General features: G+C 46.4%; 2 protein-coding genes across 2 annotated transcripts in view; one reads left to right on the forward strand and one right to left on the reverse strand.

The window, feature by feature from the left end:
• Positions 1 to 3656, reverse strand: part of LOC132402288 (alpha-soluble NSF attachment protein) — a 54366-nt gene extending 50710 nt beyond the window's left edge. The window contains exon 1 of the mRNA XM_059985141.1: positions 3505 to 3656. Within this exon, the coding sequence (XP_059841124.1) occupies positions 3505 to 3602 (98 nt within the window). The 5' untranslated portion in view covers positions 3603 to 3656. The remainder of the gene's footprint in view (positions 1 to 3504) is intronic.
• Positions 3657 to 9573: 5917 nt separating this feature from the next.
• The window catches only part of sars2 (seryl-tRNA synthetase 2, mitochondrial), a 109258-nt gene continuing 93535 nt past the window's right edge, over positions 9574 to 25296 (forward strand). The window contains exons 1-3 of the mRNA XM_059985144.1: positions 9574 to 9846; positions 17532 to 17627; positions 24035 to 24064. Coding sequence (XP_059841127.1) covers positions 9598 to 9846; positions 17532 to 17627; positions 24035 to 24064 — 375 coding nt within the window. The 5' untranslated portion in view covers positions 9574 to 9597. The remainder of the gene's footprint in view (positions 9847 to 17531; positions 17628 to 24034; positions 24065 to 25296) is intronic.

A 25296-nucleotide genomic window follows, 5' to 3' on the forward strand; every position in this document is an offset into this window, starting at 1 on the left:
TGTGCACCGTTCCATGTCTCCTGCCAAAAGACCCCAATCCAGTCTACTGTCCTTCAGAAAACCCTTCCCCACAGCTCTCTAGAACCTTCTGTCGCATCCACCATCCCGACTGTCTGACTCACACTCCTAAGCTGGATAACTTGGGCCCTTGCCTCAGCTGAAGACCAAACACACTTCCCAGCACGGCACACTGCTTTTCACAGACAGCTGCTAATATAAACTACCTCACAGCATAGCAGTGGAAGTCTTAAAACAGCGCATTACACTTAACTTGGGGGAAACTAGATCTGTACACATCATGTTGTCGTCGTCGTTTGGTCGCATCTGGAATTTCCAGTTAGCGGACAATTTCCCTCCACGCCGCTCTGGCATATTGGGAAATCATGTACTTGGCAGTTTACAGCAGTGGCTTGCCATTGCCTTATGCCGGGTCAGTTTAAAGAGATCACCACTTCACACATCATTTTAGGTACCGTCTAACCAGGGCTCTACTTAATCAGAGCATGACATAGCCTGTGTTAACGTAAAATCACGAAGGATCATGGGCTAAAAGGTCAATTTTTTTTTCACCATATACATCCCCATGTATTTGGAATTTGTTGTGGTGTGTTGGTCAGGGTACAACATGCAAATTATAAAAAAATCAAGTTAGAAGTACAGATACGGACTAAAAGGTGCATAAATCAATCAGACACCAATACGCTTCACCTCCCTATCCTGCCAGGACATTAATCAGGCAGCAACAATGCTTAATCCATCTCCTCTCCCCTCTGCCAGGGCAACAACCAGATGCAAACAGCCCATCATCCCCCTCACAGCCTTATTCAGGACATTACCCAGACACCTACAACCCTTCACACACCTCCTCCCCCTTTTGCCAAGCCATTGACAAGGGTCAACCACCCTTCACCCAGGTCCTTGCTCCCCCTGGTCAGGGCAACAACCAGACGTCAACAATCTTTCACCCACGTCCTCGCTCCTCCTGTTCAGGGTAACTTTGGAAGTTGAATCCGGATAAAGTCACTCAGAGACCGTATAAGTACAAACTCTTTATCCAAAGCACCTGGGGCTTAGTCAGTTGCTCAAACAGGAACAGTCTGTGACTGTTCCTGTCCGATCCACCAACTAACTCACAAATCCCCTTACGAATGGATATATTCGTTCAGGTAACCCCCCCACACACACAAGACAGGCTGCTGTCAAAGTTCTCTACTACATGACAGTCCTGAAAGGCAAATTACAAAATAGGCGTAATGGCTCACATACACAAAGCAGACTGGAATTGTCCTATTGTCCTGCACAAGGAGATAAGCATCCTGAAACCCTAGCTAGCTACCCTCAAACAGCAGTTTCTTTCAGAAAAACAGTTATATAACGTATTAACCCTTTTACATACTTTGTCATAACAACCAGATATCATCCATGTTCTCACTACCCCAGTTCAGGGTATCACCAGATGTCAACAAACCTTCACTCGTGTCCTACCTTCCCTGTTCAGGGGAACAACCAGATGTCAACAACCCTTCACCCGTGTCTTACCTCCCCTATTCAGGGCAACAACCAGATATCAACAACCCTTCACCCATGTTCTCACTACCCCAGTTCGGGGGAACATCATTAACTGTCAACAAACCTTCACCTATGTCTTACCTCCCCTGTTCAGGGGAACAACCAGATGTCAACAACCCTTCACCCATGTTATCACTACCCCAGTTCGGGGGAACATCATTAACTGCCAACAAACCTTCACCTGTGTCTTACCTCCCCTATGCAGGGCAACAACCAGATGTCAACAACCCTTCACCTGTGTCTTACCTCCCCTATTCAGGGCAACAACCAGATGTCAACAACCCTTCACCTGTGTCTTACCTCCCCTATTCAGGGCAACAACCAGATGTCAACAACCCTTCACCTGTGTCTTACCTCCCCTATTCAGGGGAACAACCAGATGTCAACAACCCTTCACCCATGTTATCACTACCCCAGTTCGGGGGAACATCATTAACTGTCAACAAACCTTCACCTATGTCTTACCTCCCCTGTTCAGGGGAACAACCAGATGTCAACAACCCTTCACCCATGTTATCACTACCCCAGTTCGGGGGAACATCATTAACTGCCAACAAACCTTCACCTGTGTCTTACCTCCCCTATTCAGGGGAACAACCAGATGTCAACAACCCTTCACCCGTGTCTTACCTCCCCTATTCAGGGCAACAACCAGATGTCAACAACCCTTCACCCGTGTCCTACCTCCCCTGTTCAGGGCAACAACTAGATGTCAACAACCCTTCACCTATGTCTTACCTCCCCTGTTCAGGGGAACAACCAGATGTCAACAACCCTTCACCCGTGTCTTACCTCCCCTATTCAGGGCAACAACCAGATGTCAACAACCCTTCACCTGTGTCTTACCTCCCCTATTCAGGGCAACAACCAGATGTCAACAACCCTTCACCTGTGTCTTACCTCCCCTATTCAGGGCAACAACCAGATGTCAACAACCCTTCACCTATGTCTTACCTCCCCTATGCAGGGGAACAACCAGATGTCAACAACCCTTCACCTGTGTCTTACCTCCCCTATTCAGGGCAACAACCAGATGTCAACAACCCTTCACCCGTGTCCTACCTCCCCTGTTCAGGGCAACAACCAGATGTCAACAACCCTTCACCTATGTCTTACCTCCCCTGTGTAGGGGAAGAACCAGATGTCAACAACCCTTCACCTATGTCTTACCTCCACTATTCAGGGCAACAACCAGATGTCAACAACCCTTCACCTATGTCTTACCTCCCCTATTCAGGGCAACAACCAGATGTCAACAACCCTTCACCCGTGTCCTACCTCCCCTGTTCCGGGTATCACCAGATGTCAACAACCCTTCACCTGTGTCTTACCTCCCCTATTCAGGGCAACAACCAGATGTCAACAACCCTTCACCTGTGTCTTACCTCCCCTATTCAGGGCAACAACCAGATGTCAACAACCCTTCACCTGTGTCTTACCTCCCCTATTCAGGGCAACAACCAGATGTCAACAACCTTCACCTGTGTCTTACCTCCCCTATTCAGGGCAACAACCAGATGTCAACAACCCTTCACCTGTGTCTTACCTCCCCTATTCAGGGCAACAACCAGATGTCAACAACCCTTCACCTGTGTCTTACCTCCCCTATTCAGGGCAACAACCAGATGTCAACAACCCTTCACCTGTGTCTTACCTCCCCTATTCAGGGCAACAACCAGATGTCAACAGCCTTCACCTGTGTCTTACCTCCCCTATTCAGGGCAACAACCAGATATCAACAACCCTTCACCCGTGTCCTACCTCCCCTGTTCCGGGTATCACCAGATGGTCGTCGCTCCCCCTGTTCAGGGCAACAGCCGATGCCTGCGTTGCCAGATGCTGACATACACCCGGGCCCGTGAGCCCACCGCCGTCCACCCAGGCCCGGGCTCAGCACCTCCCTCCCTCCCCCAGGACCCGCTCGGAGCTTCTCACCCGAACAACGTGGCCATGAAGGAGCGCGCCGAGCGCACCTTCTTCTCCGCCTCGGCCACCAGGCTGACCGCCTCCCGTTCCTTCGCCGAGTTGTCCATGTCTCTCGCCCCTCTCGCCCACCTAACCCTGGCGTCACTTCCGGCTCCGAGCCCGCCCGCCCCGCCCCCGTCACGTGACCCGTCGGCCGGCGCCCCGTCAATCATTTCACAATGGGTACCTCAGAATCAGGTTTAATGTCACCCGCTTATGTTGTGAGATTGTTGACTTTCCGACAGTAGTACGACGTAATAATAGAGAAAAATGTGAATTACACTAAATATGTTCAGATTAATTAGTTAAATTATAACCATATAACAAATACAGCACAGAAACAGGCCATCTAGACTGTGTGGACACTCACTCTCACCTAGTCCCACTGACCCGCACTCAGTCCATAACCCTCCACTCCTTTCCTGTCCATATACCTATCCAATTTTACTTTAAATGACAATACCGAACCTGCCTCTACCACTTCTACTGGAAGCTCATTCCACACAGCTACCACTCTCTGAGTAAAGAAATTCCCCCTCGTGCTACCCTTAAACTTTTGCCCCCTAACTCTCAACTCATGTCCTCTTGTTTGAATCTCCAAATTAAATAAGTAGTGGAAAATGCTAGTGAGGTGGTGTCCATGGGTTCCATGTCCATTCTGAAATCAGATGGCAGAGGGGAAGAGGCTGTTCCTGAATTGCTGAGTGTGTGTCTTCAGGCTCCAGTACCTCCTCCCTGATGGTAGCAATGAGATGGGGGCATTAATGATGAATGCTGCCTTTTTGAGGCATTGCTCCTTGAAGATGTCCTGGATGCTGAGTAGGTTAGTCCCACGATGGAGCTGACGGAGTTTACAACTCGCTACAGCTTATTTCAATCCTTTGCAGTCGCAGCCCTGTACCGGATAGTGATGCAGCCAGTTGGAATGCTCTCCACGGCACCTCTGTAGAAACGTTTGTGTGTTTCAGAAGACATACCAAATCTTCTCAATAGAAATTCCACCCATCAAGCAGGGCAGCAACCTCCAAAAACAACAAAGGTGATGTTTCAGGCCGAATGTCGTCATCAGAATCGGAAAAGACCAGAAAAAAATAACAAGGTAATTTCAGTTGGAGCGGGATAGGTAGATTTGTTGTTATTCCTTTCTGCACCTTGTGGTGCATTGGGTGGCAACTTCACTGTTTTGTCTGCTTTTATGGAGCTGAGTGTAAACTTGATGCTCAGCCCAGCACGGGTGGAAAGCGTGCAAGGAGCTGTCTGGATTCAAACCTGCAACCACTTACCTTGAATCCTAGTGGTGATGTCACTGCACCACCGGCCGGATTATACGCTGAAGAAAGGAAATATTTCTGATAAGGTGAAACCAAATGAGTGGGAGGCACAAGTAATTGCAAGTTGGGAGAAAATGGACCGGTGACATTTTCGGCTAAGACCCTTCATCTGGACTGGAAGATAGAGGGGACTAGCCAGGAAAGGGAGGTACGGAAATCACACACCAGTCCTCATGAGGAGGTCAGCAGTAGAAGGGGTGAGCAGCTTCATCTCAGAGGATCTATCTTGGGCCCAACATGTTGATGTGATGTTGAAGAAGGCATCAATACTTCTCTAAGAGGTGCGTTTGAGGAGATTTGGTATGTCACCAAGGACTCCAGCAAGCTTCTACAGATCTACAATAGAGAGCATTCTGACTGGTTGCATCACTGGCTGATGCACAGGATCAGCTGCAGAAAAGCTGCAGAGGATTGTAAACTCAGTCAGCTCCAACATGGGCACTAGCCTCCCCACCGTTGAGGTTATCGTCAAAATTGGTGCCTGGAGAAAGGTGGTATCCGGGGCATGGCCCCACCTCGATATTACCATCAGGAAGGAGGTACAGGCGTTGAAAGATCTTCTTCCCTTCCACAATCAGATTTCTGGAAAGCCCATCAACCCATGACCGCTACCCAACTATTTGGCTCTCTTTTTCAACTAGATCTTTCTTATTGCTAATGTTTTGACATTGGAACATTTGCACAATGAAGACGCAAACATCTTTGAGGCCTTCCACTGGTCGGCATCGAACATGGAAATTGCGTGCCGGCTGTCTATGTGATATGCAAGCCAGGACGGTACCATACAGAGAGCATGCCGCAAGCTCCCTCTTTCTACGCAGCTGACGAATACAAAGGAATGGCAGAGACAGTACAGTTTGGCACCAGGAGTTGCCGGTCAGCGTTGAACTCAACGTAGGACTGCCTCAGGGACTCCAGTTCTTGCTTTTCCCCTTGGAGTTTACTCCCGAAGCCTTTCCCCATGAGTGGGTATAGCCAAAAGGCAGCAGAGGTTTGAGATCAGAGTTTTCCTGCTCCCGGATAAGCTGACAACTGTGGCTGAAGAGCACTATCTGCCCAAAGTGACTGGTTTTAAGGTGCCAGTAACCAACTTCTGCCCCCTTCTTCTGTCAGTAGAAGTGGTTCCTCTGGGCTTAGAGGCTATTTGAGGCGCGTACCATTGGGAGAATTTAATAGATACTGGGAGCTTGTCCTCATACCTCCACCAGCTCTGGCAACCTTAAGAAATCTTGCTTACGTCAGAGTGCTCTTTATTGACGACAGATACGCGTTCAGCACTATCACATTCCCTCAAAACTAATCAATAAGCTCCAAGACCTGGGCCTCAGTACCTCCTTCTGAACTGGATCCTGGAGTTCCTCACTTGCGGACCCCGGTCAGTTCTGATCGGCAACAACATCTCCATCAGCACAGCTGCGTGCTCAGCCCCCCGGCCACTCACTTTACACTTCCCACTGCAAGCCTAAGCACAGCTCCGATGTCATATTTAAGCCTGCTGACGACACCACTGGCGTCGGCCGAATCAAAGGTGGTGACCAATCGGCAGACAGGAAGGAGACCGAAAACGCATCGGAACGGTGCCACTGCACCAACGTCTCACTGGACACCAGCAGAACGAGAGAGCTGACCACAGAAGCAGGAGCCAAGGGGTTAGAGGTAGAAAGAGTCAGTAGTTTTTAAATCCTCTGCATTACCACTTTGAGGGATCAGTCCCGGATCCAGCATGTAAGTGCTACGACAAAGAAGGCATGGCAGCATCGATGTTTTTTGCAAGTGTGGAATGCTGCAAGTCCATTTTGTGGTTTTCTGGTGAACGGCAATAAACGGTGTGTTGTTGGTACGTTCCCCCCCCCCCCCCCCCCCCGTGTGCGCTTGGCTGTGTTGTGTTTGACTGCAGACTGTACAGCATACATGGACTCAGGCACTTGGACCACATACTTCTGTGTGACCGCATTTTACTGCTATCTTATATGTGCTATGTGTGCTTTGTGCTGTGAGTGATGGTTGGTATTGTGTTTTGCACCTTGGCCTCAGAGTTACACTGTTTCATTTGGCTGTATTAAATGGTGGAAGATTGCTGTTGTGCAGAGGGACTTGGGAGTGCTTGTTCATGAATCACAAAAGGTTGGCTTGCAGGTACAGCAGGTTATTAAGAAGGCAAACGGAATGTCAGCCTTCATTGCTAGAGGGATTGAATTTAAGAGCAGGGAGGTCAAGCTGCAACTGTATTGGGTACTGGTGAGGCCACACCGGGAGTACTGAGTGCAGTTCTGGTTTCCTTACTTCAGGAAGGAGATACTGGCTTTGGAGGCAGTGCAGAGGAGGTTCACCAGGTTGACTCCAGGGATGAAGGGGTTAACCTATGAGGAGAGATTGAGTCAACTGGGACTATACTCCCTGGAGTTCAGAAGAATGAGAGGTGATCTTATAGAAACATACAAAATTTTGAGAGGGATAGATACGATAGAAGTAAGAAATTTGTTTCCATTCGTAGGTGAGACTAGAACGAGGGGACATTGCCTCAAGATTCAGGGGAGAAGATGTAGGATGGAGATGAGGAGAAACTGTTTTTCCCAGAGAGTGGTGAATCTGTGGAATTCTCTGCCCAGGGAAGTAGTTGAGGCTTCTTCACTATATATATTTAAGATACAGTTAGATAGTTTTTTACATAGTAGGGGAATTAAAGGTTATGGGGAAAAGGCAGGTAGATGGAACCAAGTTTATGGACAAATTAGCCATGATATAATTGAATGGCGGGGCAGGCTCGATGGGCTGGATGGCCTGCTCCTGCTCCTATTTCTTATGTTCTTATTAATGGATATTCATGTTTGGTTGAATGACAGTTAAACTTGAACTTGAAACACCAATGTTCTTGAACAGAAATGCTACAAAAATTTGTGGACACAGACGACCACAGGCAAAGCCCACTGAGTACATCTGCAAGGAGCACTGTTGCAGAACACAGCGTTGATCATCACCGTCTCAGTTATGCTCCGTTCTCACTGCCCCATCAGGAAGGAGGCACAGGAGGCTCAGGTCCCACGCCACCAGGTGCAGGAACAGTTATTACCCCACAACCATCAGGCTCCTGAACCAGTGTGGATAACTTCACTCACCACAATGAGCCTGAGGTCTCACACCACCAGGTGCAGGAACAGTTATTACCCCACAACAATCAGACTCCTGAACCAATGTGGATAACTTCACTCGCCACAATGAGCCTCAGGTCCCACACCACCAGGTTCAGGAACAGTTATTACCCCACAACCATCAGGCTCCTGAACCAGTGTGGATAACTTCACTCACCACAATGAGCCTGAGGTCCCACACCACCAGGTTCAGGAACAGTTATTACCCCACAACCATCAGGCTCCTGAACCAGTGTGGATAACTTCACTCACCACAATGAGCCTCAGGTCCCACACCACCAGGTTCAGGAACAGTTATTACCCCACAACCATCAGGCTCCTGAACCAGTGTGGATAACTTCACTCACCACAATGAGCCTCAGGTCCCACACCACCAGGTTCAGGAACAGTTATTACCCCACAACCATCAGGCTCCTGAACCAGTGTGGATAACTTCACTCACCACAATGAGCCTCAGGTCCCACACCACCAGGTTCAGGAACAGTTATTACCCCACAACCATCAGGCTCCTGAACCAGTGTGGATAACTTCACTCACCACAATGAGCCTCAGGTCCCACACAACCAGGTTCAGGAACAGTTATTACCCCACAACCGTCAGGCTCCTGAACCAAAGTGAATAGCTACACTCATTCAAACACTCAACTAATGGACACTTTCAAGGACTCTACAACTCATGTTCTCAATATTTATTATTTATTTATTATTATCTTTTTTTACAGTTGCACAGATGTTACCTTTTACATGTTGGCTGTTCACGCATCTTTGCGTGCAGTTTTTCATTGGTTCTATCATCTTCATTTGTATTTACTGTGAATCTCAGGGTAGCAAACACTATTCCCTCTGTTTTTTTTTATGCTGCACAGACCATCTGTTGTTCTGAGTCGGTAATTTTTACTTGGCCTGAAAACTGTGCACCATTTTAGTTAAGCATTATCTCAAAGAACATTCCAGCCACACGGCAACAAAGGTTATACATAGCGAAGTATTTCAGTTAAGGCACGGCAATAATGCAGTGGATGGTGACATAGGTACCTTGATAATAAATTTACTTTGAATTTAATGTATTGTAACTGTACTGGGACATTTTATTTCTTTATTTGCGTCCTTTCTTGTAAAATTTGTACAATTTATGTTTTCCTTGTGAATTCTGCTTTGTGACTTCTATACTGCTGCAGGCCGGCATTTAATAGCGCCTGTGCATTCAGGTACCTGTATTTATGCGTGTGTCAATATACACAGTCTTCATACAATTATTTCTTTCAATCCTTTAAACTGTTTAGCTGCCAACAAGGGGAAGTATAACCAAATAAAGCGATTATCATATGTTGCATAATGGGAACCTTACACAGATTGAACTTGACGGCTCATCACGTGAGACCAGTCCGTCTTGAGCTTTACGTCACCGACCGGCGGGATGATTGGTGAAGAAGCTGTGTACGTCACGAAGTTGGGCGGGTACCGAAGGTCAGCAAAATGGATGGTCTCTGATTGGTGGAAGAAGTAATGACGTCACGGCATGGGCGGGTATCGGTAAGTTTACGGACTGTTGATTGGTACGTCACCGGGTCGAAGGTCATTGAGATGGCGGGCCCCAGGTGGCGGGGGCTGTGGCGGCTCGGTGCTCGATGCTGGCTCCGTCCGCCTTCCCACGGCTGGGCTCCTCCAGTCGGGCGCTGGTGCAGCAGGAGCAGCCTGTACGACCACGTGAGGGACGGCTACTCGGACAGGCCCCGGCTGGACATGGGGCTTGTCTGCCGGCAGACGCCGGCGCTGCTGGACAATGTGCGGAATCGCAAGGGAGAGCTGACCGGGGAAGATGTGTCTGATATAGTAGGTTCCGTCGATAAAGCGCTCGCGTAGGCGCCTGCAGTAAAATACACTGAAGTGAACAAACTGATGTTATAAGCACAAGGAATCCTGCAGATGCTGAACACCTTCAGGAACACAGCCTGCGGGAGCTAAGCATCTGTGGAGGGGAATAATCAGACTCGAAAGGATGGGGGTAGAAAACAATAAAAAGGTGGTGGCGGACGGAGGGGACAGAGTATAAGCTGGTAGCTGTGGGGAGGAGGGGATGAAGCTGGGAGGTGATAGGTGAAAGCAGTAACAGGCTGAAGAAGATGGATTCTGATAGGAGAATGCAGTGGACAATGGAAGTGGCACCAGAGGGTAGGCGATGGGCAGACCAGTCCCGATGAAGGGTCTCGTGTTGACACTTGATCGTGTTCCCCTCCAGAGGTGCTGCCTGACCTGCTGAATTCCTTTGCAACACAGATGTCCAGCATCTGCTGTCTTTTTAAATACCAACTCTGGTTCTGCCGTTTCACCTTGCATTACCATCCCTTTGATGTATTGATTTCACCTACACACCATACAATCATACACTCTTCCTTAGATTTCACTAACTTCAGGTGATCCCTCCTTCTGTACACTACCCTCCATTTCTCTCCCAAACCCCTTTGCCGAGGCCTCACTTAGAGTATTGTGAGCAGTTTTGGACCCTTATCTGAGAAAATATTTGCTGACATTGGAGGGGGTTCAAAGGAGGTTCATGAAAATGATTTTGGGATTGAAAGGCTTGTCATGTGAGGAGTGTTTGATAGCTCTGGGTCTGTACTCACTGGAATTCAGACAAATGATGATGGGAGATCACATTGAAACATGTCAAATGGTGAAAGGCTTCGATACAGTGGATGTGGAGAGGATGTTTCATATGGTAGGGGTGAGTCTTAAGACCAGAGGACACAGCCTCAGAGTATAGAGGTGTCTTTTTAGAATGGTGATGAGGAATTTCTATGACTACAGAGTGGTGAAATCTGTGGAATTTGTTGGCATAGGCAGCTGTGGGGACCAAGTCTTCGGGAATATTTAAGGCAGATGTTGTTAGAATCAGGTTTATCCACCGGCATGTGTTGTGAAATTTGTTAACTTAGCAGTATATGTATATTAAATAAATTAAAAATCATGCAAAAACAAAAATATATTTAGAAAGTGAGGTACCGTTCACAGGTTCAATGTCCATTTAGGAATCAGATGGCAGAGGGGAAAAAGCTGTTCCTGAATCGCTGAGTGTGTGCCTTCAGGCTCCTGTACCTCCTCCCTGATGGCAGAGGGGAAGAATCTGTTCCTGAATCACTGAGTGTGTGCCTTCAGGCTTCTGTACCTCCTACCCAACGGTAACAGTGATAAGAGGACATACCCTGGGTGCTGGAGGCCCTTAGTAATGGACGCTGCCTTTCTGAGACACTGCTTCCCTAAAGATGTCCTGGGTACTTTGTAGGCTAGTACCCAAGATGGAGCTGTCTAGATTTACAACCTTCTGCAGCTTCTTTCGGTCCTGTGCAGTAACCCCTCCATACCAGAAGCAGCCTGTCAGAATGCTCTCTGTGGTACATCTATAGAAGTTTTTGAGTGTATTTGTTGACATATCAAATCTCTTCAAACTCCTAATGAAGTGTAGTCACTGTTTTGCCTTCTTTATAGCTGCATTGATATGTTGGGACCAGGTTAGGTCCTCAGAGATTTTGACACCCCAGAACTCACTCTCTCAACATCTGATCCCTCTATGACGACTGGCATGTGTACCTCCGTCTTACCCATCCTGAAGTCCACAATCAACTCTTTCGTCTTACTGATGTTGAGTGCCAGGTTGTAGCTGCAACACCACTCCACTAGCTGGTATATCTCACTCCAGTACGCCCTCTCGTTTCCATCTGAGAATCTACCAGCAATGGTTGTATCATCAGCAAATTTATAGATGGTATTTGGGCTATGCCTAGCCACAGAGAGTAGAGCAGTGGGCTAAGCACACACCTCTGATGTGCACCAGTGTTGATCGTCATTCTTGGTTAGTCGGGATGAGGGATACGGGGAGAGGGCAGGTGATTAGGGCTGAGAGGGAAAATGGATCAGTCATGATGAAATGGTAGATGGACTCAATGGGCTAAATGGCCTAATACTCTTCTGAGATTGTCTGCCTGGTATCAGTGGTTGTATAACCAGGACTTGTGATCTGCACCAGTTGCTCATACTACCATCCACCACCTGCCCCCGTGGCTTCACAGACTCTGACTGGTTGTGGGTGGGGGGGGAAGGCTAGGCCCAAGATTGATTTTCATGCTAGCAGAGGGAAGAGCGCCTTACACCTCCTTTGGTGGAGAAATAACTCCAGTCTGCCACCCACCTTGACCTATGATTAGGGAATGAGACAGGCCAGGTGAACTTCTCGTGATCATACGAAGGGCGGCACAGCACTCTGCAGTACGGGTGACCCAGGTTCAATTCCTGCTGCTGCCTGTCGGAGTTTGTACATTCTCCCCATGACAACATGCGTTTCTTCCAGGTGCTCTGGTTTCCTCCCACAGTGCAAAAAGCCAGCAGTAGGTAGGTTAATTGGTCATTGTAAATTGTCCCTTGATTAGGCTCGGGTTGCTTTAGAGGATGAGTGGCTTGAAGGCCTGTTCCACGTTCTATCTCAATAAATAAATGGGTTCTAATTACAGTTTTTTTTTGCAGCATTGTACTGGGAACTTAAAAGGTTAGTTGGGTTGACTGCAGCAGCATGAACAAAATACCGGAGCAACTCAGCAGGTCAGACAGTGTCTATAGTCAGAGTAACACACACAAAATGCTGGAGGAACTCAGCAGGTCAGACAGTGTCTATGGACAGAGTAACACACACAAAATGCTGGAGGAACTCAGCAGGTCAGACAGTGTCTATAGTCAGAGTAACACACACAAAATGCTGGAGGAACTCAGCAGGTCAGACAGTGTCTATGGTCAGAGTAACACACACAAAATGCTGGAGGAACTCAGCAGGTCAGACAGTGTCTATGGTCAGAGTAACACACACAAAATGCTGGAGGAACTCAGCAGGTCAGACAGTGTCTATGGTCAGAGTAACACACACAAAATGCTGGAGGAACTCAGCAGGTCAGACAGTGTCTATGGACAGAGTAACACACACAAAATGCTGGAGGAACTCAGCAGGTCAGACAGTGTCTATGGACAGAGTAACACACAAAATGCTGGAGGAACTCAGCAGGTCAGACAGTGTCTATGGTCAGAGTAACACACAAAATGCTGGAGGAACTCAGCAGGTCAGACAGTGTCTATGATCAGAGTAACACACACAAAATGCTGGAGGAACTCAGCAGGTCAGACAGTGTCTATGGTCAGAGTAACACACACAAAATGCTGGAGGAACTCAGCAGGTCAGACAGTGTCTATGGACAGAGTAACACACACAGAATGCTGGAGGAACTCAGCAGGTCAGACAGTGTCTATGGACAGAGTAACACACAAAATGCTGGAGGAACTCAGCAGGTCAGACAGTGTCTATGGTCAGAGTAACACACAAAATGCTGGAGGAACTCAGCAGGTCAGACAGTGTCTATGGTCAGAGTAACACACACAAAATGCTGGAGGAACTCAGCAGGTCAGACAGTGTCTATGGTCAGAGTAACACACACAAAATGCTGGAGGAACTCAGCAGGTCAGACAGTGTCTATGGACAGAGTAACACACACAAAATGCTGGAGGAACTCAGCAGGTCAGACAGTGTCTATGGACAGAGTAACACACACAAAATGCTGGAGGAACTCAGCAGGTCAGACAGTGTCTATGGACAGAGTAACACACAAAATGCTGGAGGAACTCAGCAGGTCAGACAGTGTCTATGGTCAGAGTAACACACACAAAATGCTGGAGGAACTCAGCAGGTCAGACAGTGTCTATGGACAGAGTAACACACACAAAATGCTGGAGGAACTCAGCAGGTCAGACAGTGTCTATGGACAGAGTAACACACAAAATGCTGGAGGAACTCAGCAGGTCAGACAGTGTCTATGGTCAGAGTAACACACAAAATGCTGGAGGAACTCAGCAGGTCAGACAGTGTCTATGGTCAGAGTAACACACACAAAATGCTGGAGGAACTCAGCAGGTCAGACAGTGTCTATGGTCAGAGTAACACACACAAAATGCTGGAGGAACTCAGCAGGTCAGACAGTGTCTATGGACAGAGTAACACTCACAAAATGCCAGAGGAACTCAGCAGGTCAGACAGTGTCTATGGACAGAGTAACACACACAAAATGCCAGAGGAACTCAGCAGGTCAGACAGTGTCTATAGTCAGAGTAACACACACAAAATGCTGGAGGAACTCAGCAGGTCAGACAGTGTCTATGGACAGAGTAACACACACAAAATGCTGGAGGAACTCAGCAGGTCAGACAGTGTCTATGGTCAGAGTAACACACACAAAATGCTGGGGGAACTCAGCAGGTCAGACAGTGTCTATGGACAGAGTAACACACACAAAATGCTGGAGGAACTCAGCAGGTCATACAGTGTCTATGTACAGAGTAACACACACAAAATGCTGGAGGAACTCAGCAGGTCATACAGTGTCTATGGTCAGAGTAACACACACAATGCCAGAGGAGCTCAGCAGGTCAGACAGTGTCTATGGTCAGAGTAACACACACACAATGCTGGAGGAACTCAGCAGGTCGGACAGTGTCTATGGTCAGAGTAACACACACAATATATGCTGGAGGAACTCAGCAGGTCGGACAGTGTCTATGTACAGTGTAACACACACAATGCTGGAGGAACTCAGCAGGTCAGACAGTGTCTATGGACAGAGTAACACACACAAAATGCTGGAGGAACTCAGCAGGTCAGACAGTGTCTATGGACAGAGTAACTCACACACAATGCTGGAGGAACTCAGCAGGTCAGACAGTGTCTTTGGACAGAGTAACTCACACACAATGCTGGAGGAACTCAGCAGGTCAGACAGTGTCTTTGGACAGAGTAACACACACAAAATGCTGGAGGAACTCAGCAGGTCAGACAGTGTCTCTGGACAGAGTAACACACACAAAATGCTGGAGGAACTCAGCAGGTCAGACAGTGTCTTTGGACAGAGTAACACACACAAAATGCTGGAGGAACTCCAGCAGGTCATACAGTATCTATGGAAGAGAGTAAACAGTCAATACTCTTCAGAGATTATCTGCCTGGCAATCCCTGATTTAATCTGAGCCCAATCATGGGACAATTTACAATGGCCAACTAACTCACCAAGCAGTACATCTTTGTTCTGTTGGAGAAACCACAGCACCTAGAAGAATCGCATACAGTAACAGGGACAACATGCAGGCTGCAGTAGGAATTAAACACGGGTTGCATGCATTGTTGAGAGTTGTGGTAACCACTACACTACCGAGCCATGTTGAGGTTTTGTTATGTTTTCTAACTTCAAAATATTAAACTCATTCAATTGTAGCATGATGACATATGCAATCCACATATTTATACACATAACCTGAAATGAATTATTTAAGTAACGAAGATGAACTAAAGAAGGGTATCAGCCGGAAATGTCGACTGTTTACTCTGTTCCATCAATGTTGTCTGACCTGCTGAGTTCCTCTAGAATTTTGTGTGTGTTACTCTGACCATAGACACTAACCTGCTGAGTTCCTCCAGCATTTTGTGTGTTACTCTGTCCATAGACACTGTCTGACCTGCTGAGTTCCTCCAGCATTTTGTGTGTGTTACTCTGTCCATAGACACTGTCTGACCTGCTGAGTTCCTCCAGCATTTTGTGTGTTACTCTGTCCATAGACACTGTCTGACCTGCTGAGTTCCTCCAGCATTTTGTGTGTGTTACTCTGTCCAGAGACACTGTCTGACCTGCTGAGTTCCTCCAGCATTTTGTGCGTGTTACTCTGTCCATAGACACTGTCTGACCTGCTGAGTTCCTCCAGCATTTAGTGTGTGTTACTCTGTCCATAGACACTGTCTGACCTGCCGAGTTCCTCCAGCATTTTGTGTGTGTTACTCTGTCCGTAGACACTGTCTGACCTGCCGAGTTCCTCCAGCATTTTGTTTGTGTTACTCTGTCCGTAGACACTGTCTGACCTGCTGAGTTCCTCCAGCATTTTGTGTGTGTTACTCTGGATTTCCAGCTTCTGCAGCTTTTGAGTTGCGTTGGTTGGACCAAACTCAATCTCAATTTGAAGTTTCTTTTTTGCACCCCCACCCCCCAAGCTTTCTTTGGTCCTTTGATCACATCAGGACAAACCAGAGCAGCAATGCACAGGAGTATTTGAGACTGCATATTCCATCTGATTTGTATGGTGGGTTGACCTGGAAATCTATTGCCATTCTTTTATCACTGGCTCTAAATCTTGGAACTCCCTTTGTGGCTCCATAGTGGGAATGTCACCTGACCAAAGATGCAGTGGTTGAAGAAGATGGTTCACTTGCCAAGGACAATTAACATCAACCTTGCTGACCACATAGTGGATAAATTAACTATGTAAGGACCATTGTTATACTGAGGCCTTCGTCGACAGGGCTGAGCATGGACGTTGTGTCCCGGCTGTCTCAATCCGCGAGCCAGGGCAGTACAATATGGAGAGCAAGCTGTTGCCCGTGTATCAAACTCCTCCTCTCAATGCAACTGATGAACCCAAAAGAGCGACAGAGATGGATACCGTTTGGCACCAGCGGCATCACAAGATATGCCAGTCAGTGTTGAACTCAACATAGGACTGTCTTAGGGATCCTTGCTCCGGGTTTTCCCTTTGGATTTACTTCTGAAGCCTTCCCCATATAAGTGGGTCTCGCCACATGGCAGCGGAGTTTTTATTCAGCAGGCCAGGAGCTGGACTTGGCTCTCAGAGGCTATTTGAGGCACTCACCATTGGAAGCCAGTTAACAGGTAGTGGGAGCTTTATCCCACCAGCACGCCGGCTATGAAACCAGTTTTGGTTGTTAGTGCTAACTTAATGTCTAATGGAAGTAGTTAACAGCACATCGGAAAGGGTGGCGTGGTCGTGTGGCGGTTAGCATAATGCTTCACATTGCCTGAGATCAGGGTTCAATTCCCGTTGCTTTCTCTAAGGAGTTTGCATGTGCCTCCCATGGTCTTGTGGGTTTCGTCTGGGTGATTGTTTCCTCCCAAATTTCAAGGACTTACAGCTTAGTAAGTTGTGGGCATGTTACGCTAGTGCTGCAAGTGTGGTGACGCACGTCCTCGAACTGTGTTGGCTGTTGATGCCAAAACCAAAGCATTTATTCATTTATTAAGATACAGCGTAGAGCAGACTCTTCAAGACACACTGCCCAACTCCCCCCTGATTTATCCCAGCCTAGTCATGGGACAATTTTCTATGACCAATTAACCTGCCAGCTCTGTGGGAGGAAATTGGAGTGCCCAGAGGAAACTTGCCCTGTCACGGGGAGAGTGTGCAAACTCCTTGCAGAAGAAAAATGTGCGTTTCAGTGTTTAGATATACCTGTGACAAATACACCTGATTTTTGTCTTTCTCTTTAAATGTATTACTTTTAGTACATTGAGTGAAATAGAAAATTGATTTATTAGCAAGATTTAACAGATTTTAAAATATTTCTCGGCTCTTGGGGAGTGTGGGGAAGAAACACAATGAACTTCACTCTTTCTGATATGATCGTCTTTCCAATTGATCCACCCTAACAGGTATCCATGTGGGAACAGCTGACAAAAGTAAAAGAGGATATTGAGAAGTTGGAGAATGAGAAAAATGATATCAGTGATTCGATTAAAGCGCTGCTGGTAAGAATGAATCCTGGAGGTGGTAGCTGGCTGAGTAATTTGATTAAAGAAATAAAGGTAATATGGGGAACAGGTTGAACACATGGAAAGAAACTCAGCATTGATGGCCAGAGTAACACGCACAAAATGCTGGATGAACTCAGCAGTTCAGACTGTGTTGATGGACAGAGTAACACACACAAAATGCTGGAGGAACACAGCAGGTCAGACAGTGTCTATGGACAGAGTAACACACACAAAATGCTGGAGGAACTCAGCAGGTCTGACATTGTCTACGGACAGAGTAACACACACAAAATGCTGGAGGAACACAGCAGGTCAGACAGTGTCTATGGACAGAGTAACACACACAAAATGCTGGAGGAACTCAGCAGGTCAGGTAGTGTCTATGGACAGAGTAACACACACAAAATGCTGGAGGAACTCGGCAGGTCAGACTGTCAATGGTCAGAGTAACACACACAAAATGCTGGAGGAACTCAGCAGGTCAGGCAGTGGCTATGGTCAGAGTAACACACACAGAATGCTGGAGGAACTCAGCAGGTCAGGCAGTGTCTATGAACAGAGTAACACACACAAATTGCTGGAGGAACTCAGCAGGTTTGTAGAGGGGATCAACAATCTAATTTTCAGGTTGAGATCTTGAGTTCCCCCAGAATTTTGTGTGTTGCTCTGGATTTCCAGCACAAGTTAAAGAAATTACTGCTTTTGTTTAGAACATGTAAGTTTAGAGTAAGCAATCTTGAAAGTTGGTCAGGGAGTTATTTTTAACACTTTAGCGTACAGACAATGATATAAACTTGCAACTTACTGATGATAATTGATGCTAGATTTAAAAAAAAAATCTGGATCTTTTCTTAATTAACGGATATGCAGTAAAGACAGATACATCAAGCTAGGTCACAGATCATCCACAATCTCATGATTGAGAGCAGCAACCCTACATCAGCAACCTCTTTAGGAAAAGCATTTCAGATTGGGCAGATTATATTTTATATAAAAGGGAATGTGGTCACTGCACTTTCAGTCAAGTGCAACAGTGGATGAATGCAGTTGTAATGTTTTGTCCTTTTTGAGGGGTGACCAACACTCAGCTTTGACCCTTGTTGAGGAAAGACCACGTTCAGTATTTGAGTGAAGTGCCGTTTCCGGGTCAGACATTGAGACACTGAGAGCAAAATCCAGTGAACAGGAATCCTAAAGGCTTTGAGATTTCACTAGACATGAAGTCATTTTTTAAATCATATATTGCATTTATGGCTGCCACAAAGACAACAAATTTCAATGGTTCTGTTTAATATCAGAGAATATACACAGTTTACAACCTGAAATTCTCACCCTCGGCTGACATCCTCAAAATGGAGGAAAAATGGTGAAGAATGACAGAAAGGAAATGAAGAACCTCAAAGCCCCCTGCTCACACTCCCATGCAGAAGCAGCTTCAGCTCCCCCCGCTTGTTCTAGTACAAAACATCAGTATTCCCACCATGCAAGCAACAGCAACAGCCCAAAAGAGAGACCATAGTCTGCAGTCCACTCAAAACTTCATTCCAACAACTCGACATCCCTCAGGCTCTCTCTTTCTCTTGCTAACAAGGGAAAGACAGGTATCAAATACAAAGTACACTGCAGATGCTGTGGTCAAATCAACACATACAAACAAGCTGGAGGAACTCAGCAGGTTGGGCAGCATCTGTTAAGACGAGCAGTCAACGTTTCAGGCCGAGACCCTTCGTCAGGACAGATATCATCCTTCCATAGTGAAAGGCGAGGCAAACAGATGTTATTTTGATGCTTTTGATTTTCAACAGGATTCTGATTCTGTAAATCAGCATGCAGAAAGAATAGATTAGAACTTTATTATCATTGCTGAAGACAGTGAGATTGTGATGCTATTCCAGTCCACGAAAAGCAGATTATTTACAATGCACATGGTACAGTTTAATGAAAGAAAATTTCCCATATTTACATGCAACAAGTGTCTTCGATAGTCCGTGACACTCAAAGGCCATTGGCAAGCTGGGATGTCGCATTATTCAGCTGCACAACAGCCCTCCTGAAGGATGTACAGAAAGCATCACTCTTATATGAATAGTGTTAATGTTTGGTGCCTGTTACACCGCTGGTGTTTAGGGCAGCAATGAAGATCCTCCATCTCTGAAGATGTTCAGGGCTTCCTTCATTGTGTCAGTAGCTTCCACTTGTTTTTCACTACTGTCAGTCGTACACGTCCTGGGTGGGGACTCAGGAATACAGATGTGGAAGAATTCTTCATTGCTGTTTCTGTAACAGTTTTGTTTGACCAGTTAGGGTCGATAACCCTGAGCTGAACTCCCAAACCTGGAGGACCAGTGAACCACTCTTAGTCTGGCCTCTACCCTTTGACATGGGTGACCCTACCATGACCCAAAGCATAAAGCCCAAACTCCAGCCAACGTAGCCCTCTGGGTCATTGAGGCACACAAACCTCCAAACCACAACAAGGTTGTGGTCCCCTTGGAGAAATAGTGTGTACATTTCAGATTAAAGTCCCATTTATGCAACTTTACTTCAATAAGATCCTCAATTTTCAGCATTATGTGCAACAGAGTATGAGAGTGTTCCCGTTCCCATTCCAACATGTCAGTCCACGGCCTCCTCTTGTGCTATGACAAGGCCACACTCGGGTTGGAGGAGCAACACCATATATAACGTCTGGGTAGCCACCAGCCTGATGGCATGAATATCAATTTCTCCTTTTGGTGAACAGATTTCCACCTCCCCTCTTCCTCTATTCCCCACTCTGACCTTTTACCTCTTCTCACCTGCTTATCACCTTCCCTTTCTCTTCTGGTCCACTCTCCTGTCAGATTCCTTCCTCTCCAGCCCTTGACCTTGCCCACCTACCTGGCTTCATCTATCACCTTCCAGCTGTCCTCCTTTCCTCACACTCCCACCTTTTCATTCTAGCATCTTCCCCCGTCATTTTCAGTCATGAAGAAGGGTCTCTGCCCGAAACGTCAACTGTTTATTTGTTTCCACAGATGCTGCCTGATCTCCTGTGTGTTGCTGAGGAGTGTTGGATTTTAGAAATATTGGCCAGGAGATTGAGAGTCCTTCGTTCTTCAGATCAGAACCTGTGGCTCTCTTCAGTTCACCTGAGTGCGCTCAGTTAGTCCTGTTAAAATAAAGGTGAAAATGTTGGATGAATTCTGTCAGTTCGGTAGTATGTGGAAGGGGAAGCTAGCTAATGTTTCAGATCAAAGACTCTCATCTGGACTGAGAAAAAGAGAGCAATTTAGTCTAAGGAACTGGAGGTAGAAGAAAGGGAATCTTCAAAATTCAAAGAAATCTGGCTATTAAAATGCATAAATGTCACTACCATATACAACCCAGAGATTCAAATTCCTATGAGTATACTCAGCAAATTGATAGAATACTAACTATAACAGGATCAGTGAAAGATTAACCAGAGTGCAGAAGACAACAAATTGTGCAAATGCAAATATAAATAAATAGCAATAAATAATAAGAACATGAGACAATAAGAAAAGGAGTCCTTAAAGTGAGATAATTGATTGTGGCAACGTTTCAGTTGGAAGCTCAGTCACTCCTGCCAGTTTTATTCAGGATGTCGACATCACCATCAAATCAAATGGTTCAATTTAAGTGAATGTATACAGCCTGAAATTCGTATTCCTCACAGACAATTTAATATCAGAGACTGTATACAGTATACAGCCTGAAATTCGTATTCCTCACAGACAATTTAATATCAGAGACTGCGTACAGTATACAGCCTGAAATTCATACTCCTCACAGACAATTTAATATCAGAGACTGTGTACAGTATACAGCCTGAAATTCGTACTCCTCACAGACAATTTAATATCAGACTGTATACAGTATACAGCCTGAAATTCGTACTCCTCACAGACAATTTAATATCAGAGACTGTATACAGTATACAGCCTAAAATTCATACTCCTCACAGACAATTTAATATCAGAGACTGTATACAGTATACAGCCTGAAATTCATACTCCTCACAGACAATTTAATATCAGAGACTGTATACAGTATACAGCCTGAAATTCATACTCCTCACAGCCAATTTAATATCAGAGACTGTATACAGTATGCAGCCTGAAATTCATACTCCTCACAGACAATTTAATATCAGACTGTATACAGTATACAGCCTGAAATTCATACTCCTCACAGACAATTTAATATCAGAGACTGTATACAGTATACAGCCTGAAATTAGTACTCCTCACTGACAATTTAATATCAGAGACTGTGTACAGTATACAGCCTGAAATTCATACTCCTCACAGACAGTTTAGTATCAGAGACTGTATACAGTATACAGCCTGAAATTCGTACTCCTCACAAACAATTTAATATCAGAGACTGTATACAGTATACAGCCTGAAATTCGTACTCCTCACAGACAATTTAATATCAGAGACTGTATACAGTCTGAAATTCTTACTCCTCACAGACAATTTAATATCAGGGACTGTATACAGTATACAGCCTGAAATCTGTACTCTTCACAGACATCCAGAAAACACAAAAAACAAGGAATCACGCACAATCCAACACTTCAGTAATTTAGACAGGCTTTCTCTCACAAGTGGGGGGGGGGGAAGGGAGAGAGAGAGAGATCACTCCTGTGGCAATGAGAATGGGATACCAGCAGCTTGCTGTTCGATGTTGTAATCTTCAGTGTCGCTTTCCGAGACCACCCCCTTCCCCCCCCCGAGACTTGGACCAACAGGCTCTCCCTCACCATCAAAAAGAGAGACAGCATTGCTCCAGTACAGGGGCCTTCTTGTGACAGCAGCGCACACCACCTGCTGTCTCAATGTTAAGGTCTCCCACGACACTTCAGGTGGCAACATCAGCGAGGAATTGGATTGTCCACGGGGCCACACCCCAAAGGCACACATCTTCCAGGCCGCACCCGGAGATATCGAAACGCTAGGCTGCACGGTGGGTCCGACAATGCATTGCTTGTGTGAGCCATAGCTGTAGATCACAGACTCTGACAGGACCCTAGCCACGTTGAAAAGTAAAGAGAAACATGAGGAAAGCTGTTTTGTGGACAAACTGGAGGAAATACCCGGATCAACAAAAACCTCTGGCGCCATCTTCTCCAGCTCCTCCCCTCACTCCTCCTCAGTTCTGAACAGAGTGGCTCAAATGTGGAGAAAGCATTGAGTACAGTAGAATGGATTTTGTGTCAGGCACACGCCAAACCAGCATGGAAACCCCAATACCTCAATGGAAGTCTCTTCTTGATGGAAGGCAAAGTCAACAGTGCAGCCAGCGCGCTCTGATTCTTTAGCTGGTTATTTTGGAGTTGGACTGGAAGCATTGAGATTTTGTGTCAGGCACACACCAAACCAGCATGGAAACCCCAATACCCAAGAAAGAAAATGCCTAAAAAAAAGATACTGGGTACGGGCAAAACCCCCACTCCACCACTGAGCACAATAAGGAACACTGCCACAAGAAAGCAACATCCATCATCAAGGACCTCACCAGGCATGCCATGCTCTCTTCTCACTGCAACCATCGGGAAGGAGATACAGGAGCCTTAGGTCCCACACCACCAGGTTCAGGAACAGTTATTACCCCACAACCATCAGGCTCCTGAACCAGTGTGGATAACTTCACTCACCACAATGAGCCTCAGGTCCCACACCACCAGGTTCAGGAACAGTTATTACCCCACAGTCATCAGGCTCCTGAACCAGTGTGGATAACTTCACTCACCTTAATACTGAACTGATTCCATAACCTATAGACTCACTTTAAGAATTCTACTCCTCGTGTTTCACGTATTATTTATTTACTAGATTGTATTTTTTTTAAATATTTGCACAGTTTGTCTTTTGCATATTGGCTATCTGTCAGCCTTTGTGTGTAGCTTTTCATTGATTCTATTGAATTTCTTTATTCTACTCTGAGCAGCCGCAAGGGTTGTATAATACTTTGATAATAAATTTACTTTGAAGCCACACTAGGCAGTATCAGGTGAACTGAGAGTCCAGCTGTGTGCATTCCTCAGTAGTTCGAAGCTGTTGATAGATTAGGGTTAGGGTTAGGTTTAACAGAGTCCTGATGAAGGGTCTTGGCCCGAAACATCAACAGTGCTTCTCCTTATAGATGCTGCCTGGCCTGCTGTGTTCCACCAGCATTTTGTGTGTGTTGTTAATAGATTTCCATGTTTGGTGGACACCAGAAGAACTGGAGGAGAAAATCTGTGGGATTACACAGAAGAAGAAAAAATAATGGGATGCTTAGTATGTGGAATCCTGTGCCCAAGGGGTAAGGGGGTGGGGGATGTTATCAGTGCAAGTGTTCTATACGTTTAGGTGTTATTAACTTGAACCGGTAATTTTGTATTTTTTTAGGATAAGCAAAATAAAGAAGCACTTCAGTCAGTAAGTACCATCCACTTCGTCTGTTTTCCGGCTATGAGTGAGGGTTGTGGGTTGCATGGCAGAATAGCAGTCAGTGTAATCATTTTACAGCACCAGATCGAGGTGTGATTGCTTCCGCTAGCTGCAAGGAGTTTGTTTGTGCTTTCCGTGACTGTGTGGATTTCTGCCCATATCCCTAAGATGTCTGGGTTAGTGTTGCTGCTGGAAGCATGGTGACAGTCACGGTTGTTCAGCGCAATCCTCGCTGATTTGCTGCAAATGATGCAAGTTGGTATGTTTTGATGCACAGTTAAATTCCCCCCCCCCCCCCCCCCGCCACCTGGCTGTCATCTTCCAGCTTTACTCCATTCCTCTCCCCACCTTCTTTTCTGAGTTCTCCACCTTTGTTTCCAGTTCTGATGAAGGGTCTCGGCCTGAACCGCGGACTATCTGTTCCTCTGCCTGATCTGCTGAGTGCCTCCAGGATTTTGTGTGTTACTCCAGATTTCCAGCCTCTGCAGAATCTCTCGTATTTCTAATCCTCACCTTGTGGGCAAATATCTAGACGAGACGTCATATTGACGGAACTAGGCCCACAAGAGTTCTGGGTATGACGCGTGGAGGAGCCCCTCCGGGGGGTGGGCGGGGGGCTCCTCTGCCACAGCTTCGTCCAGTGCAGAGAGAAGACACTGAGGAGAAAGTGAGTTGGGGGAGGATTAGCAGGGCTGGTATGGAAAAGAAAAAATGCCTGGCAGGTAGAGGGGTGTAACGTGGGGGGGCTTCAGATTGGAGATCTAATGAATGAAACCGAAGGCGCAGATTGCCAATGTGCATCTTAACCTTTATTTATAAATGACCAAATGTTTATCTGAGCTACGTTAATCTATACAAAACCAGAATACTGACAAAGAATGCAGCAGGGTACGGATCAGTTGCAGATATGGGCTGAGAAATGGCAGATGCAGCTTAACCCAGATAAACGTGAGGTGCTGCACCACGGTGAGGCCAGCCCAAGCAGACGGTACACGGTTAAAGGCAAGGTCTTTATCAGTGTCGTTGAGCAGGGGCATCTTGGGATCCAAGTTCACAGCTCCTTGAAAGTGGCTACACAAGTCGGTAGGGCGGTTAAGCAGGCTTATGGAAAGTGTGCTTTTATTAATCGAGTTCAAAAGTAAGGAGGTAATGTTGCAACTTTATAAGACTCTGGTTAGGCCACATCTGGAGTATTGCATATATAGTCTGGTGACCCCACT

The sequence above is a fragment of the Hypanus sabinus genome, chromosome 11, assembly GCF_030144855.1.
Source record: "Hypanus sabinus isolate sHypSab1 chromosome 11, sHypSab1.hap1, whole genome shotgun sequence".
Lineage (NCBI taxonomy): Eukaryota > Metazoa > Chordata > Chondrichthyes > Myliobatiformes > Dasyatidae > Hypanus > Hypanus sabinus.